Genomic DNA, 19168 nt, shown 5'->3' with positions numbered 1-19168 from the left:
TTTAAATCAAACAACTTTTCTAAATTGAAAATAAATTCGTCTTAATTATTTAATATTATTTGATCAAATTAAAAATAATAGTAACACATATAACGTGTGTGCATCTTTTACGAGTAAAAACGAAGTTTCACAACAAATTATTATTATTTTTTATGTTATCGGTGTTACTATTCTCTAAATTGAATTTTTTTTAATTTAAATTTTGTCAGCGTTGTGACATGATCGTGTCACCAAATGTTATTGATGTGATGTCGAAAATTGATGGTTTGTAAGATATCACCACGTCAACACTTCGATGAAAAATGAATTTGAGTAATATCGGTTTTGATAATTTTAAATTTAAATCATGCTAAACATATTTCATCTACATTATTTGTTTATAAACTATTAAAAAACAACACTTTCTAAAAATAATCAATTCCATAATAAGGCCTGATGAGGGCTGTCCCCACCAAACCTAAACCTGACAAGTTTAATACAACAGCCAACGGATTCACCCATGAGCGGTTGTCGCGTGCCGCATAGCCCACACTCGCACGTGTTATCACCACACTTTCTTTCTATAAATCAACCATTTTCCGGGAAATTTATTTTATGATAAATAAAACATATTAAATTTTTTTATATTTTCATGAAGAAGTTTGAGGAGTTGGAACCTACCGAAAAAATAATATCATCGAGTCAAGAAATTGGGATATGTGAAAAACTTGTGCAAGACGGTCTTGTGGGTCATATTTTGTAAGACATATATATTATTTGAGTCATCCATGAAAAATATTATTTTTTATACTGAGAATATTACTTTTTATTATAAATATGAGTAGGATTGACCTGTCTCACAGATAAATATTCGTGACAACGTCTCACAAGAGACCTACTCATTGAGATAAACATATTAACAAAAGAGTGAGTCTCATGTTAAAGACGGTTCAACCCTAACCATATTCACAATAAAAAGTAATACTTTCAGCATAAAAAATAATATTTTTTCATTGATGACCTAAATAAGAGATCCGTCTCACAAATACGACCCTTGAGACCGTCTCACACAAATTTTTACCTTAACAAAAATGGTTAGTAGAAAATTTAGGATAATAAGATAAGTGTTGATAATATTTGTTTGTTAGAAAATTTATTGTTATTTACTCAAATTGATATATCTTCTATATCTTTTACAAAAAAGTTCAAAAATTATCTATATTTTATCCGGTGAACGTCTCTTGAGATTTTGTATTAAACTTTAGATATTTACATCAGATAAAGTACAAACCATCGACAGTCTATTTTCTTTTTTGAAACTTCATCTAAATCGATTTAAATACTTGTGAAAATCTGCCAATAGAATAAGGTGGAAATTTAATTTAGATTAAATTAAATAAATCTAGAAAACAAAAATTATAATAATAATATAATAAGAACGAGTGGAAGGGCCCCACGAGACAGCATTATATTACTAGATTCCTCATGTTAATCACATTTTCTTTCTCTATAAATCTACCACCTCAGGCTTCGCGTTTCACCTCTGCAAGCCGAAGCGATTCAAGCTCAGTTATTTTTCTGTTATCCTGCTTCTGTGAGGCCTATCGATTTCTTGTTTCGTTCCTGCCCCCCGAATATTGCGCTTTTTTATATTTTTCTTGGTGGCTCTTCTCTTAATCTCGAACACTTCGCCGCCGTAGATAACAAGGATACTGCTTAGAAGTAGTCACCCCACCTACCTTACAGAGAGTTTCTTGTTTATAAGCTACCCCCTTTTCGCTTTTCAAGATTTGTTTGTTCGTTTCTTTCAATTGGGTTTGCTTTAGAATTGGTGGAATCCGGTAGATCTGATCGGTTGGCTGTCGTCGGTCCGTGTGTTGGGATAAGTGTGCAAGGCGCCGTTTTCTCGGTTCGGTGGAAAATGTCGGTGGCTTCGGGATCTGGGGTCCGAGTGAAAGGCGGTGGGCTGATCGATGGTTCGGTGAACGCGGTGTGCGCGCCGAGCCACCAGCTTAATGCGGTGGCGGCATTGAGCCGGAGGGGGAGGATTTCCAGGGGATTTGGGGCGAAGAGGAGTGTGCATCTGGAGAAGAAGTTTGTGTGCGGTACGAGTCTGCGGAGTGGTGTTGCTTCTGCTTCAGGTGTAGGTCCCGGCTCCGAAAGGTTGCATCTTTGGCAGACCGATGGTCCGGGCCGGGCTCCGAAGCTGCGCGTGGTCGTTAAAAATGCACTTTCTCAGGTGCCGGAAAAGCCACTCGGGCTTTATGATCCGGCTTTTGATAAAGACTCGTGTGGTGTTGGGTTTGTGGCCGAACTTTCCGGTGAAAGTAGCCGTAAAACGGTACCTATCAATTGTTGTCTTTTTTTTTATAATACGATGCTGAAGATTCTTATTTTATTGATTTATTTTTATTTTTGTGCGTAATATTTTACGATTATTTTTGGATTTCCAGGTGACTGATGCTATAGAAATGCTGGTGCGCATGTCACATAGAGGTGCGTGTGGATGTGAAACGAATACCGGAGACGGAGCTGGAATTCTTGTGGGCCTTCCTCATGCTTTCTACAAAGAGGTAAGTTTTAAGGTCCTTTTCAATTATATTTTTTTTAGTTTTGTAGTTTCAGTTCTTCTATTAAAAATGATAAAGTAAAGAGAATGCAACTTCAATTCTTCATCGTAGAATTATGCAGAAGTTATTATCATTAGTTTTGAATCGCTGCTTCTTGATATTTTTATTTTAAATTTAATGTAAAGTTAGATACTTAAATATCCGACCATTAAAATCTCAGAAGTGACAAGTGGAAATCATGACGAGTCACTGAACTTACGTAAAGTATTTATTTCTTCACTTATGAGTTATGTTACTGATGGCATTCGGTGATGTGGTTTCAGGCTGCGAAAGATGCTGGCTTTGAGTTACCTGCACCTGGTGAATATGCAGTTGGCATGTTTTTCTTGCCTACTTCAGACAGTCGGAGGGATCAGAGTAAAATTATATTCACTAAGGTAATAGACAAAGTTCTAAATTTGAACTTTCGGTACTTTATGACCAATTGTTGCTGCTTTCTAACATTATCATAAATTTTCTGACGGATCTTCGTCTGATTGTATTGCAGGTGGCTGAATCACTTGGCCATACAGTTCTTGGGTGGCGACCAGTCCCCACAGATAACTCAGGATTGGGTCAGTCTGCTCTGCAGACTGAACCCGTAATTGAGCAAGTTTTCCTTACCCCAACTCCCAGGTCGAAGGTGGATTTTGAACAACAGGTAGAATACTTGGTTTGAAAGTGGTATATTTGTAAATCACTGATTTTATCTTTTCTTAATCTTTCAATAATCCCTGTGTTCTTATAGATGTATATATTAAGAAGAGTTTCCATGGTAGCCATCCGAGCTGCTTTGAACCTTCAGCATGGTGGAGTCAAGGACTTCTATATGTGCTCTCTGTCATCGAGGTTAGTTTCATTCAGTTGATTGGATACTTAATTGCACTCAATGAGGAGTTTGAGTGACTTATTTTCTTCGATTTTTAGGACTGTCGTCTACAAAGGTCAATTGAAGCCTAACCAGTTGAAGGAATACTACCATGCAGATCTTGGCAATGAAAGGTTTACGAGCTACATGGCCCTGGTAAATATTTTATCCATTCTCTGTTTTATTCTATGCTGACACCATACTTCGACAACCAACAGCATGGGAACAACCGATTAACCAAGCGATGCCAGGTTGAGGAATGACTTCTGAGGCATTGAAGTATGAATGATCTCTTAAGTTCTTCCGCACCCTTGATTACTATTTGATTTTGGATGCCGGATTGGATTCTTTGGCCGAGTTGGTAAGGAACCTAATGTGAAGTAAATAATGTTTGCAGAAACTTGGCATATGGTTCTGACATGATCCATATTAACGATCAAAATCTGTGTTATTGTGGGAAAAAATGTGTTTGGTTTAGGAAGCCTAGGGTTCTCTCTATGATTGGTATCGACACTGCTGATGGTGCCCTGTACGCAATTTAGTTGTAGGCTTATTTCATGACACAATGACAGGATTTCAATTGATATTGAAATAACTATTCCTCTGGATTCTTGTTGCAGATACACTCTAGGTTCTCGACAAACACATTCCCCAGCTGGGATCGTGCTCAACCAATGCGTGTCCTTGGGCACAATGGGGAAATTAACACGCTTAGGGGCAATGTCAATTGGTGGGTGGTTTCTTCCGTTTTTAATGCTTTCTGTTTTTGCCTCTGTCAAGATAAGATTGGCATTTGAGATTCACAGAGCTGTTGTCATAGAATAATAATCACCTTTTGCATATGAAACCACTGGTTTTTTTCCATGATATATCATTTCTAAGTCTTCCGTCCTTACCAGTCCTTGTAGCCTTCGATGATGATGCATGTTTAAGTGCAAGCATGAAATTTTTCTTGTCAAGGATGTTCAAATATTAAGAATAATTTTTCAATTTGTGTGGCAATCAGCTGACATATTATCGAAGAAACTATTTTCAGATTTTGTTCGTTAAAGTAGGTGTGTGATCTGTCATGTTGCTTCTTTGCGCTGGCTATCCTAAAATATTGATGATAAACACGAGCGAGAAAGTCATTGGCATCCATTTGATTGTTTTTATATGTAGGATGAAAGCTCGTGAAGGTCTTCTAAAGTGCAAGGAGCTTGGCTTGTCAAAGACAGAGATGAAGAAGCTTCTACCCATTGTAGATGCCAGCTCGTCAGATTCAGGTTATATATTTGCCAAATCTTTTCTTCCCACACTTGTTTCTTAAATAGCTTTTAATGCGTTCTTATAACACAGGCAATAATTTTTTCACAATTCACAATGCCGTAAGTACCAGTGTCAATAGTCAAGCTGCTACAATTAGTCTGTTTTGCATACGTATCTAATTGCCTTTATCAATTTTAGGTGCCTTTGATGGTGTGCTTGAGCTTTTGGTTAGAGCTGGTAGAAGTCTCCCTGAAGCTATAATGATGATGATTCCTGAAGCCTGGCAGAATGATAAGAACATAGATCCTCATCGGAAGTCCTTGTACGAATATTTCTCAGCTCTTATGGAACCATGGGATGGCCCTGCTCTTATATCATGTATGTATTCATAGATTCTCCTGATTTTAAATTTCATTTTCAGTGTCAAACATTATATTTGGTTATATGTATTATATTTACAGTTACCAAACGGTATCTTGGAGCAACATATTCATAGATTCTCCTGATTTAAAATTTCATTTTCGTGTCAAACGTTATATCTGGTTTATATGTGTTATATTTACAGTTACTGACGGACGGTATCTTGGAGCAACATTGGATCGGAATGGATTACGTCCTGGTCGCTTTTATGTGACGCACAGTGGGAGAGTTATTATGGCAAGTGAAGTTGGAGTGGTTGATATTCCCCCAGAGGATGTCTCCAGGAAAGGGAGACTTAATCCCGGTATGATGCTCCTCGTGGACTTTGAGAATCATGTTGTTGTAGATGATGAAGCCTTGAAGCAACAATATTCGCTTGCAAGGCCTTATGGTGACTGGCTAAAAAGGCAAAAGATACAATTGAAAGACATTGTTGAATCTGTCCGGGAATCTGACCGTATTTCTCCTCCCATAGCTGGAGTTATAGCGGTTAGCACTATTTTCAGTTTCTTGAATGTCTTTTCCACCTTCTGAGGATGTTACTTTTATCTGTTTTGTGCGTCGTCAATTGAAAAACTTTAATTTTCTTTCATAATTTATTATGAGCAAAAACATTGTGATTTTAGGTATCTCGCAATGATGAAAACATGGAACACATGGGTATCCATGGTTTATTGGCTCCACTAAAGGCATTTGGGTATGTCATGTCTTAACTTTACTTGTTCTTGATGTATCTTTCGTTATTGGTCCTTGAAGAAGTGATTGTTGACCTTTTGTGCAGTTACACAGTTGAATCTTTAGAAATGCTGTTACTACCCATGGCAAAAGATGGCATTGAGGCCCTTGGGTCTATGGGAAATGATGCTCCACTGGCTGTGATGTCTGATAGGGAAAAGCTTACATTTGAATATTTTAAGCAGATGTTTGCTCAGGTGACAAATCCTCCAATCGATCCCATTAGGGAGAAGATAGTTACCTCAATGGAATGCATGATTGGTCCAGAAGGTGATCTTACAGAGACTACCGAAGAGCAGTGCCATCGTCTATCTTTGAAAGGTCCACTGCTATCGATTGATGAAATGGAAGCAATCAAAAGAATGAATTACAGAGGCTGGAGAAGCAAAGTTCTTGATATTACCTACTCTAAGGACCGTGGTAGGAAGGGCTTGGAGGAGACCTTAGACAGGATATGCTCTGAGGCACATAATGCAATCAAGGAGGGTTATACTGCACTAGTGCTTTCTGACCGAGGTGCATCATCAATTTATCATTAATTAATGATATAATGCCTTGCATCTTATTTTATCTTTTAATTATTATGTAGTCCACTTCAATACAATTATATTTTATTCATGGAATTATGCAGCTTTCTCAACAAAGCGTGTTGCAGTAAGTTCCCTTATGGCCATTGGTGCTGTCCATCATCATTTAGTGAAGAAGCTTGAGCGAACCCGAGTTGCATTGATTGTCGAATCTGCTGAGCCCCGTGAAGTACACCATTTTTGTACACTCGTAGGATTTGGTGCAGATGCAATCTGCCCTTATTTGGCTGTTGAGGCCGTTTGGAGATTGCAAGTTGATGGTAAAATTCCACCAAAAGCAACCGGTGAGTTCCATTCGAAAGATGAGCTTGTCAGGAAATATTTCAAAGCCAGCAACTATGGCATGATGAAGGTCCTTGCCAAGATGGGTATATCGACTTTGGCCTCATACAAGGGAGCACAAATCTTTGAGGCAGTGGGTCTATCATCAGAGGTGATGGAACGATGCTTCACTGGAACCCCTAGCAGAGTTGAGGGTGCCACTTTTGAAGCCCTTGCACAGGATGCGCTTGAGTTGCATGAGTTGGCTTTCCCAACACGTGCGTTGCCACCTGGTAGTGCCGAGGCTGTTGCACTACCTAATCCAGGTGATTATCACTGGAGAAAAGGTGGCGAGCTGCACCTGAACGATCCTCTTGCCATGGCAAAGTTGCAAGAAGCTGCCAGGTCTAACAGCGTGGCTGCTTACAAAGAATATTCTAAGCGCATCCAAGAATTGAATAAGTCCTGCAATTTAAGGGGACTTCTGAAATTTAAAGAGGCTGAAGTAAAAGTTCCTATTGAGGAAGTTGAGCCAGCTAGTGAGATTGTAAAACGGTTTTGTACTGGTGCCATGAGCTATGGATCAATATCATTGGAGGCACATACAACTCTAGCTATTGCTATGAACAAAATCGGGGGGAAGTCTAACACCGGTAAGCTTATGCTACTTTCTTCCAGGTCTTTTTCATAAAATGTCAATAATGATTTTATGCGATGCAAATAACTTTACAATTATCTGTTGTCTTTTAGTAACTTTGAATTGGATTGCGTTTACGCAGGTAGTTTTTTCTAGTTATATTTCTTACAACTATGAATCCTCTTCCATGATGTTTATCTTGTTCTTTTTTTGGGCATATAGGCGAGGGAGGCGAACAACCATCTCGAATGGAACCGCTTTCAGATGGTTCAAGGAATCCAAGGAGGAGTGCCATTAAGCAGGTTGCCAGTGGCAGATTTGGAGTTTCTAGCTATTATCTGACAAATGCTGATGAGTTACAGATAAAAATGGCTCAGGTGTTCTTTCTCACTTATTATCTCTTTATCTCTCTCCCTAAATATAAAGATGGTAAGGTCATGTATAGGCTACAATCTTTCAATAGAAGCAAAGGATCATTTTGTTTGTGAATTTACTTATATGGATATAGATGACGCCGTACATACAGAGAACCTTTTGGTGTCTTTGCATCATTTAGTGATACGTGCAATTCATATTTGGTGAGAGTGTTTTACAGAACGAACTTTCTATATAAATTTTGATTGTATTCCTGACTTTTGGAAATTTCATGTTTCAGGGAGCAAAGCCTGGTGAAGGGGGTGAACTTCCAGGGCACAAAGTTATTGGCGACATTGCTGTCACTCGGAATTCTACTGCTGGCGTGGGGCTTATCAGTCCACCTCCTCATCATGACATTTATTCAATTGAAGATCTCGCACAATTGATACATGACCTTAAGGTAGTTCTTGATACTCGATCACGTCGTTTACATCGTTGCCCTTACAATCCAATGAAGGCATTTGATAATTGATTCTTTTAATGGTGATTACTCCTCATTATCTACATAGTGTCAATGGTGATTTCCTCTTACAGTACTTGTTTTACAATTTTTTCGGCCTTTAAACTATCTGCAGAATGCAAATCCTGGGGCTCGTATTAGTGTGAAGCTGGTTTCTGAAGCTGGTGTTGGAGTGATTGCTAGTGGGGTTGTTAAGGGTCATGCTGATCACGTCTTAATCTCTGGTCATGATGGAGGTACAGGAGCTTCGAGGTGGACTGGAATCAAGAGTGCTGGTCTTCCTTGGGAGCTTGGTCTTGCAGAGACCCACCAAACATTAGTTGCTAATGATCTTCGTGGTCGAACTGTTCTTCAAACGGATGGCCAACTTAAAACTGGAAGAGACGTGGCCATTGCTGCCCTTCTTGGTGCAGAGGAGTTCGGTTTTAGCACAGCTCCTCTCATAACGCTGGGCTGTATCATGATGAGGAAGTGCCATAAAAACACTTGCCCTGTTGGTATTGCCACTCAAGATCCAGTTCTTAGGGAAAAGTTTGCTGGTGAACCAGAACATGTCATCAATTTCTTCTTCATGCTTGCGGAAGAAGTGAGGGAGATAATGTCTCAGCTTGGATTTCGAACACTCAATGAAATGGTTGGCCGCTCAGACATGCTTGAACTGGATAAAGATGTTGCTAACACCAATGAGAAGCTTAAGAACATCGATCTTTCCTTATTACTTCGACCAGCTGCTGATATTAGGCCTGATGCTGCTCAGGTTTGTGTGCAGAAACAGGATCACGGTTTGGACATGGCTTTAGATAACAAACTTATAGCATTAGCCAATCCTGCCTTGGAGAAAAGTCTTCCTGTGTACATTGAGTCGCCAATCTGCAACGTAAACCGAGCGGTTGGAACCATGTTAAGCCATGAAGTGACAAAACGCTTCCATATGGTGGGACTTCCTTCAGACACAATCCATATCAAACTAAGTGGAAGTGCAGGCCAGAGTCTTGGAGCTTTTCTTTGTTCTGGTGTCACTCTTGAGCTTGAAGGTGACAGTAATGATTATGTAGGAAAAGGCTTATCAGGCGGAAGAATTGTTGTGTATCCGCCTAAAGAAAGCAAATTTGATCCGAAGGAGAATATTGTCATTGGAAATGTTGCCCTGTATGGGGCCACTAATGGAGAGGCTTACTTTAATGGGATGGCAGCAGAAAGATTTGCCGTTCGGAATTCTGGCGCTAAAGCAGTAGTGGAAGGTGTGGGGGATCACGGTTGTGAGTATATGACTGGTGGAACCGTCGTCGTGCTTGGTATGACCGGAAGAAACTTTGCTGCTGGTATGAGTGGAGGCGTTGCCTATGTTCTCGATGTTGATTCCAAGTTTAGAAACCGGTGCAACTCCGAGTTGGTGGATCTTGATCCAGTAATCGAAGAGGATGATATTTTGATGCTCCAAATGATGATACAACAGCATCAACGTCACACAAACAGCAAATTAGCGAAACAAGTTCTTACTGATTTTGAGTCTCTTCTGCCAAAGTTCATCAAAGTCTTTCCTCGTGATTATAAACGAGTTATTGCAAGCAAGAAAGCAGAGGAAATTTCAAAAGCAGCTTCAGAAAAAGCTGCCAGAGAAGCTGATGTGCAAGAAGAGGCAGAGTTGATGGAGAAAGATGCTTTTGAAGAACTTAAGAAGTTGGCAGCTGCATCTGTCAGTGAAAAATCCAGCCAGGTAATTTTCTTCTGAAACCTTTTTACTTGTGCTACTTAATGTATTATATTTTTCAAGGTAACTAAACCTAATAATGAGAATTACTATTGGTGTTTAAAAAAATGTCAATTAATGAACATGTGTATGACATATAACTGGAATTTTCTGGGATGTTTGGTGGTACATTTAGTTATTAGTACAACTCTTCCAGGCTCCCTGCTCCCTATTATTTTAAACATCATCTCCAATTATTGATAGTTACATTGTCCTTGCATAACTTGCTAATATTCTTTTATCAAATCCAGTAGACGATGCTTGCAACGACGATCTTCCTTCTGAGTCGTGACTTTTAGTGAATTTTAACTTGTAAAATAGTTTTTCTTGTTTGTTTGATTAGTGATCAGTGTTTCTGACCAAATTTCAGGTGGCTGTTTTTTCTTCAATTGTATTTTGTCTGAGCACTAACATTTAGTGAACTTTTAGCTTGTGAAATAGTTTTTCTTGTTTGTTTGATTAGTGGTCATCGTTTCTGAGTTTACAGGTTGAAGAAGAAACATCAAAGAGGCCGACTCGAGTTCCAGATGCTGTGAAACATAGGGGTTTTGTTGCTTATGAGCGAGAGGGTGTGTCATACAGAGATCCTAATGTTCGAATGAATGACTGGAATGAAGTTATGGAAGAATTAAAACCTGGCCCACTCCTGAAAACACAATCTGCTCGGTGTATGGACTGTGGTACTCCTTTTTGTCATCAGGTAAGATGAAGATTCACTTTTCTTTAGTTTGGTTCGGGTACTATAACTGTTTTCTGAACGTCGACTAGAGTGAATTAAAAAAATCTATGAAAACTTGCAGGAGAATTCTGGATGCCCTCTTGGGAATAAGATACCTGAATTCAATGAGTTAGTGTACCAAAATAGATGGCGTGAAGCATTGGACCGACTTCTGGAGACTAACAATTTCCCAGAGTTCACTGGTCGTGTGTGCCCTGCACCTTGTGAAGGGTCTTGCGTTCTTGGTATCATAGAAAATCCAGTGTCTATCAAAAGTATTGAGTGTTCTATCATAGACAAAGCTTTTGAGGAGGGATGGATGGTGCCACGGCCACCTTTGAAGAGAACTGGGTATATTTTCTTTCCTCACGTTTTCAGTCTTTGTTTGCTGATATTCATTGATATTGTCATCTAAACTTTCACCTTGATATTCTCATAAATAAATGAGCAAAAATCAAAACAATATCTCTTTTGTGTTGTTCAATAAGATTCTAATTGTCTTCACTATTTCAGAAAAAGAGTTGCTATTATTGGAAGTGGACCTTCTGGTTTGGCTGCTGCTGATCAATTAAATCGGATGGGTCACACTGTGACGGTGTTTGAACGTGCAGATAGAATAGGCGGTCTTATGATGTATGGTGTCCCAAACATGAAGACAGACAAAATTGATGTTGTCCAGAGAAGGGTCAATCTCATGGAAAAAGAAGGTGTCAACTTTGTGCTCAATGCTAATGTTGGAAAAGATTCCTCATACTCAATAGATAAACTTCGTGATGAAAATGATGCCATTGTTTTGGCTGTAGGAGCCACAAAACCGAGGTAATATGTGCAACTCTTGCAGATCTTGATTGATCATAAATAAAGTGAGGGAAATTTTCACGTTCATGTTACAAATTGAGATCTTCGATTTTTTTGACAGGGACCTTCCTGTTCCTGGACGAGACCTTTCTGGAGTCCATTTTGCCATGGAGTTTCTGCATTCGAATACAAAAAGCTTGCTTGATAGCAATCTTCAGGATGGCAAGTACATCTCCGCAAAAGACAAGAAAGTGGTAGTAATTGGTGGAGGTGATACGGGCACCGACTGTATTGGAACATCTATCAGGCATGGGTGCAGTGGCCTCATAAATTTAGAGCTTCTCCCCGAGCCACCGCGTACTAGGGCTGCAGGAAATCCTTGGCCACAGGTTTTGTTATCTTCTTCTTCTGCCCATCTTCTGGCTTTAGCATTGAACTATTGACTATTGATTGCGTTTAGATTGAGAAGCCAATAAACATACTTCAACGGACATTTGATACAAGATTTTTGTTGTGAAACTTGTTTGCTTCTCTAGAATCCTCTCATCTGTTGTTCCGTTTTGACAGCAGCAAATGTTTATCCTCTTTTCAACTATTATATCTTGATGTGAAAAATAATTTCCTACTTGTTTTTTGGCAGTGGCCCCGTATATTCCGTGTAGACTATGGGCATCAAGAAGCTAATGCCAAGTTTGGGAAGGATCCAAGGTCCTATCAGGTGTTGACCAAACGTTTCATAGGAGATGAGAAAGGAGCGGTGAAAGGACTTGAGATTGTACGTGTCCACTGGGAAAAAGACGCGAGTGGAAAGTTTCAATTCAAGGAAGTTGAAGGTTCCGAGGAGATTATCGAAGCCGATCTAGTTCTTCTTGCCATGGGATTCCTCGGTCCTGAATCGGTTAGTATTTTGTACCCTGATAAATGGTATTCATCCAGACATAGTACATGTCATATTGGCAACCCACGAATGTTCCGAATTTATTTTGTCCAACTGTTCTCCCTCATTGGATCCCGGCATCTCCCGCTCTTATCTTATTTAGATATATATGTTTTAGCACGTACTTTAATATGTTTGGACTTGATTCTATCAGACACTGGCGGACAAATTGGAGCTGGAACGAGACAACAGATCGAACTTAAAAGCCGAGTATGGGCGTTTCTCGACAAACGTGGAAGGCGTGTTTGCGGCTGGTGATTGTCGAAGGGGACAATCTCTTGTCGTGTGGGCGATCGCCGAAGGCAGGCAAGCAGCATCACAAGTCGACAAATACCTCATGAAAGATGACTCCGAAACCGCCATTACCAGTGAAAAACATGAAGAATTTGTCAAAATGCAGCAGCAAGACAGCCACAGGCAAACAGTGAGGACATAGTTTTGTTATATTGACGATGGAATATGGTTCTAAATTCGGAACCTATTAAATTTAATGGTCGGAAGGTTGTTTCTTGAAAGTGGGACTTAGGCATATTAGGAGATTCTGATAGCTCTTTGTTCTTTTCTATCCCTTTGTGTTCATAAGTTGTAACAAAATGGGTGTTCTTGTGCTTTCTTTGCCAGAATTCAATGTACAGTTTTTGTTTGTTCAGTGTCAGTTAGAAATAAATATATTTCGAGATTTTAATTTACTCTTGCGATTTCTTTTCCCTCTCAAATGTTGATTAAACATTTATATTAGATAAATATCTATAAACGGCAACTTTTTTGAACTTTTTGTACGACGTGCTAGATGCAAACATGTTGCCGAAGTGTTGACTTTTCAAAACCACCATCAGATATATATAGGCCATGCAACTATTACATCCCATTCCGTGGTTAGCTAATAATAATAATCTAAGAAGTAGTCGCCGTCTGACCAACCGGCTCAGACACCAGATCGCCTGTGCCGGCCCATCCTGTCTCACCCTAATGGAATGACTATTTTAATTACGTTGCGCCCGACCCGAGTCTCCACGTCTGCTTTTCCCCTCTTTTAATTACGTTGCGCCCGACCCGAGTCTCCACGTCTGCTTTTCCCCGCCCGAAACCCAAGAAGTTGGCTTTGCCAACACAATATTAGGGCCGTTCCCTTCATTCTGCTATGCTGACCCTGGCCTGAGCCGGCTTTTTAGGAAGCCCGTCCCGCCTGGCCTGTTTGCAGTAGGGAATTCTCTCATTCCCTAGTCAAAGACTTGGTAAGTACAAACACATGTGGAAGTGAAAATAAGATGACACAACATTTAAATTATGTGAAAACAGATCTGGATTTAAACGTCAATTATATTATCTTCGATTTTATCTAACATGATGAAAATTTACTATTTTATCGTTTTTAATAATTATAAATAAAATAAAGATATGAATGATAATATTGTAATTTAATATTCAAGGATTCGATTGACATTAGATAAATAACTAATTATTTGTTTGACGTGTGATTTATATGTTAGAGCAGGTGTCCGGCAAATCAACTTGTGACTCGAGCTTTATTGACTCTAATGTAAAATAATCTTTATTTTAATAATATTTTACGATTTAATTCGATTATGACATCATGCTTTATCTGTATACTCATGCAAGATGCATAGATAAAGTCCTTGAACATACAATAGGTATCATGAGGTATACGTCGCAACGTAAGATCATGGAACTTGTTAGGAATTGTACTGTATATTTTAAACAGGTTCCTAGTCGAATCAGTCGCCTAAAACAAGGATAAAAGTCGCTCGAGTTTGAGACTAGTATTTGAGATGTAAACGTCATGTTTCATTGGCAAGGGCATGAAGATGTCTTTTCACACAGATGTGTGATCATATGATGATGCACTAAACAACTCTCCCTCGGACTATCCAAGTGGTTCCCACTTATCGAGTGAACTAATCCGCAGTTATGGTTGTACACAATTAGTCCTTTGACCCGAGACAATGTAGGGGTTATACGTACTAGCATGCACTTTGATCTGTTTACCGACTCTATCGAGGGTTATCAGGTGGCGAGGTTGGGTATAGTTTCGAAATACGTATAGCAAATACATTTTAGTCGGAGATTCACCGTTTGTCTACGGGTGAAGATATCCTATGTGATCTGATGAGTTAATAGTGCAAGGAGTCTCTGGCCAGAACAAGAAATATGCTTTGGGAAAATGCGTTTTTAGTTGCACATACCATGACACCATTAGTACTCAAAGGTAAATCGCATCGTTATCGAATTTATATGCAACTCTCGATATACCAATGGTTGCAGATTCGATTGAGATATATGTGTTGAAGAGACCGTACTGTACTCTAACCACGACTAAAGATTCTTGCAAGCACTATCAATGATACCTAGGGGATAATGAGGCGATGCTACTAGACACTCTTACAATGATCTGATGGGTGCAATCAGAAATGAGTTCTGACATTCTTGATCAAGGTGTTGCTGAAAAGAATTAGACTAACTGGGATAAACCCGAATAAAAATAAATTTTATTCTGAATCACATGAATATGTGAACCCACAACTAGCTGTATCTATGAACCATTGAGGGTTACACAAGTATCGAATTCTGTGTTCCTCTGGAAATAGTCAAATTTCAAAGAGAAAGTTGGAATTTGACGACTATAGTTTGATTGAGATCAAACATGAATCTTATAAAGTAGTTTATGAGCTGATTCTATAGAATGAAATAAATGGAAGTTAACATGATTGTTAATAAAGAAGGAGAGTGAAACTGCCTATTTTGTGGAAGAGTTCACTAAAACTAACTGGCAGCTGCCAAATATAGTAACTGTCATATATGGTAAGTTCCAAATTTTGTAAAAAAAAATTTGATTTTCAAAAATTTCGATTTTTATTATATGAACAAAATTTGTATCCTTGGTACATCGGCGCTCTCGGATCATCGATCAGTGTTATAATGAATTCGAAATCATTTTTTGTGAATTTAGAATTTACTAATTAAATGATTATGCTAGTAATGCTAACCGCTAACATGCACAAATTCTCATATATGTTCTAGAAGAGTCTAGAATTAAATTAACCCAGGAGTTAATTTATAAATTAATTAATTGTTATTTAATTTAATTAATGTACATATATATTTTATATAGTGATATAAAATATGAGTATATGATATTATTATATCATGTATTATTAAATGTTAATAAATACATTATATATTAATTATATGGAAGTTTAAATATAATGAAATTATTAGAGTTGTGAGAGAAGGAATCCAAATTAGATTATGGGTCTCACTCTATATATACACCATAAGAGGCTTAATGCAAGGTTGTTGTTCTCTTGCACAAAATAAAACAAAATCCTTCCCAATTCCACCAAACAACCATGGCCATCTTGAAAATTTTCAAGGGAATTTTTCTGCCATCAAGTGCTCTTCCACACCGCAACGCATCGTCTCCAGATTTTGTGAATTTGGTGATTACATTCTCAACACACAAATAGTTTGGATTTTCTAATGCAAACCAAACAAAGAAAACAATCTTCGATCGTGGACCCAATTAAGCGATCAGGTTGAAGAGCCGTTCGTAGGGATTTATAAGAAGAGCTATCTCCACGTAATATTCGGAATAGTTTGGAGTCCAGCGTTTAGAATGCAAAAGTATAATTCTAAACGCCCTATGAATGTTTCTAAACACACGACGTCCAAAAACAAAAATTTTAAATTTCCGCTGCGTCTTGAGTGCGAGAACACGATACACCAACATGATAATCAGTACATAAAATCATAACTAAGATTTGATCAGATTGTATTATTAAAATAATCGAATCCTATCTACTAACCAATTAAAATATAGGCATAAATTATCCCATATGATAAAATTTCAGATATCAATAAATTAATGAATATAATATTAAAAAAGTCAGCTAAAAATATGTTTTCAAAAAAATGAAAATTCTTGTGAAATCATATTACAGGTCAATTTTATGAGACATATCTTCAACCGAACCTAACTAATAATTTTTTTTTATGTGAACAATATTATATTTAATGATAGATATATATCATGTCAATCCGTTTTATAAATATAAATTCACGAGACAATCTCTTAAAAACCTACTCGAAAGTATATAAACTCGAGGTGACACAACAACTACTTTTGTTTAATTTTCTGTGTGTGGGTGCAACGTTGTTTTCTAATTAATAATGACATAATAAATTCTTTTTATTATTATTTTTGTTTGGATAAAAATTATATTGTTGAAAACTAGTGAAAGCACAAAAAGAAAAACTTAAAAAATATGTCGTGATAGAACAACGTTGATGCTAAGTCGGAGGTAGGATTAGATCATGTGGATCTCACACAAGGTTCAACCGATTCAACGGCAGCGTCGTGCATAACACATGATCCATTTCCGATCAATTAAGTGACGAGCCTTAATTGTCTTCTCTAATAATAAAACACCATTATATTTAACAAGAAAAACATAAAAGTAATTTCCGTAACTTTAGAAATTCACAAACCCGAATCAAATTCGAAAATCTCACTAACCCACTTGTTAGTCCACAAATCCAAGTCGAATTTGCAAGTCATTTCCCACTTCACTTCTGAACTTCTTCTTTTATTTTTTCCAACCGCTTTGCAAATCTCATTTTATTAAATACTAAATTTTAATTCTCAGTTTTTTAAATTAATTTTTATCCCACTTTATTTCAAAATACCAATCTATATATCTCATTGATTTCATTTCCAATAATTAAATTAATTTGTATCTTAATATTTATATATTATTATATGAATGCATATATACCTCGTGTAAAATTCATTTTCCCGTAACGTCTCCTTTTGAAAAAGTTGACATGTAGAATGAGATACTAACCAGATATGTACTTCAAAGACAACGACGGAGGACGATCATTGGTCCGATTCGGGGTAGGTCGCTTCATCTTTATCTTCGTCTCATCGTGTGTTCAATTTATATCATCGTCTCAATATTGGTAGGAGAATCGAATATTCATACTCTACCAAAATATCTTATTATCATTTACAATTCTACTTTTTCAATTTTAAATTGTTTGTGTTAAGGTATACATATTTACTTAATTGTTATATTTTGTGCTTGATATAAAATATATACAAATTATCTTACTATTTTAATTTAACTCGAGTTCTCTATAAAAAACAATTATGATGTTATGTTTCGATATTTTATTTACTTCAAAATATACATCTTTTGTTTATTTAAATGTAACTTCTCATGAGAAATGTCCACACATTTTCATTTTTTTAAAAAAAAAAAATCGGAAATCGAGAATACATGTCTTATTGTGGATGAAAAAGCTTATGTTTGTCTCAAAATTAAATTAATAAATTAGAGAAGATTTTGAAAGAGTTTGGTATTGTTATTGTATAAAATATTATGTTTGAATATTTATTATCTGCGTAATGCATACATAACGTGTGTGTCTCGGTGACTAGTATTGATGATACCTCATTCCGCCAAAATCAATGCACAGTTTTTAAAAATTAATAATAGAAGTCAAAACCCTTTAAAATACATTTAGATAGAAGTATTTGAAATCATGAATTTTAAATTAATTTGATTGTTTGCTTGAGGTTGATATTTGGATTTGTGGGGGATTTCCGATATCCGAAATGATGTGAAATGTATATATAAATAAATTTAATCAATAAAATTTTAATTTATAAGCATATATAAATAAATTTAATCAATATAGATAAATAGCTAATCAAAACATTATGAAATTTGATAAATTTTAGGCAGTTTTTTATGAAAAAATCTAAGGTTCGTTATTGTGAATATGATCAACGTCACTCCACATTCTGTTTGCTATAGTATCTCTCCATGCATTTGCATTTGCTCGTTGTTGTTCTTCAGTGCCAAATATTTGATCAAAGTTGTTATCCTCGTAAACTTGTTCTGATGAAGGTTGTGGAACTTCATTCTCTGGTTCAACTGGAAATTCATCAGACAGACACTCTTTTCGAAGAAAATTGTGCAATCCGACACAAGCCAATACAAGCTCCGCCTGTGTTGTATATGGAAATGGAGGACCAGTTTTGAATATTTTGAACCGCGATTTAAATATACCGAATATCCTTTCAATGACGTTTCTCAAAGAGGCATGACGAATATTGAACAACTCTTTTGCATCTTCAGGGTGACGACCTTGGCCAGTGAATTCTTGGAGATGATAACGAACACCTCTAAAAAGAGCTAAGAATTGACGTCGATTTGCATATCTACAATCCACTAAAAAAATTTACCTATCGAACATTATTTGTAGAATCAAATAACTAATGAATAACATGTATAATCTTGAAAAATTACAAAATTTTTAGATGTATAACATATAGAACAAAAAACATACCTTGTGAAATCATCCGCTAAGATTGAAATATAGGACATAAAAATTGTTACTATCATTCAAAAACTGATAGGACATAAAAATTGTTACTATCAAGTGATATGACATAAAAATTGTTAATATCAAAATTTCACATAATTATTTGAAATATAAAATATCCTAACATAAGACGAACTATAATATATGAATCCCATTTTATTTTTCCATTCGTAATAACAATCGTTAAGAATTATTGAGAAGAGAGAAAACCAGGTCCAGTGGCCCCGACGTTATTTCCCTCCAAGAAATTAGTATACCAACGACCAAAAAGCTTCTCATATCTTTTCCAATCTTTGTCGTTCTAGTATACAGATGGGGTGATACATTTTCAAG

The 19168-nt window shown here is 37.0% G+C and overlaps 2 protein-coding genes across 4 annotated transcripts; one reads left to right on the top strand and one right to left on the bottom strand.

Moving 5' to 3' along the window:
- The first annotated feature begins 1491 nt into the window (after window positions 1-1491).
- LOC140826288 (glutamate synthase 1 [NADH], chloroplastic) lies at window positions 1492-13113 on the top strand. Of its 3 annotated transcripts, XM_073188509.1 has the most exons (22): window positions 1492-2320; window positions 2433-2552; window positions 2873-2986; window positions 3097-3249; window positions 3337-3437; window positions 3516-3612; window positions 4077-4186; window positions 4618-4721; window positions 4903-5082; window positions 5270-5613; window positions 5751-5821; window positions 5906-6375; window positions 6491-7360; window positions 7567-7721; window positions 8000-8161; window positions 8337-9938; window positions 10459-10671; window positions 10772-11040; window positions 11203-11508; window positions 11609-11876; window positions 12128-12385; window positions 12579-13113. In XM_073188509.1, the coding sequence occupies exons 1-22, from the start codon at window positions 1901-1903 to the stop codon at window positions 12858-12860; spliced, it is 6669 nt and encodes a 2222-aa protein (XP_073044610.1). In that variant the 5' UTR covers window positions 1492-1900; the 3' UTR covers window positions 12861-13113. The 3 variants fall into 3 exon arrangements, with proteins under 3 accessions (XP_073044610.1, XP_073044618.1, XP_073044624.1); XM_073188517.1 differs by lacking the exons at window positions 1492-2320; window positions 2433-2552; window positions 2873-2986; ... (1 more) ...; window positions 3337-3437; window positions 3516-3612 and adding an exon at window positions 3675-3817; XM_073188523.1 differs by lacking the exons at window positions 1492-2320; window positions 2433-2552; window positions 2873-2986; ... (2 more) ...; window positions 3516-3612; window positions 4077-4186 and adding an exon at window positions 4795-4823.
- Window positions 13114-18208: 5095 nt separating this feature from the next.
- On the bottom strand, window positions 18209-18812 carry LOC140803440 (uncharacterized). The gene is made up of 2 exons (XM_073159321.1): window positions 18800-18812; window positions 18209-18681 (listed from the first exon to the last, which is right to left on the bottom strand). Exons 1-2 carry the CDS (start codon window positions 18810-18812, stop codon window positions 18209-18211), a joined length of 486 nt encoding a protein of 161 aa, XP_073015422.1.
- Window positions 18813-19168: the final 356 nt, after the last annotated feature.

Source organism: Primulina eburnea, chromosome 1 (assembly GCF_022965805.1).
Source record: "Primulina eburnea isolate SZY01 chromosome 1, ASM2296580v1, whole genome shotgun sequence".
In the NCBI taxonomy this organism is placed as follows: Eukaryota; Viridiplantae; Streptophyta; class Magnoliopsida; order Lamiales; family Gesneriaceae; genus Primulina; species Primulina eburnea.
Note: the sequence above shows the minus strand (reverse complement) of the source record. Positions and strands in the feature narration are given on the sequence as shown.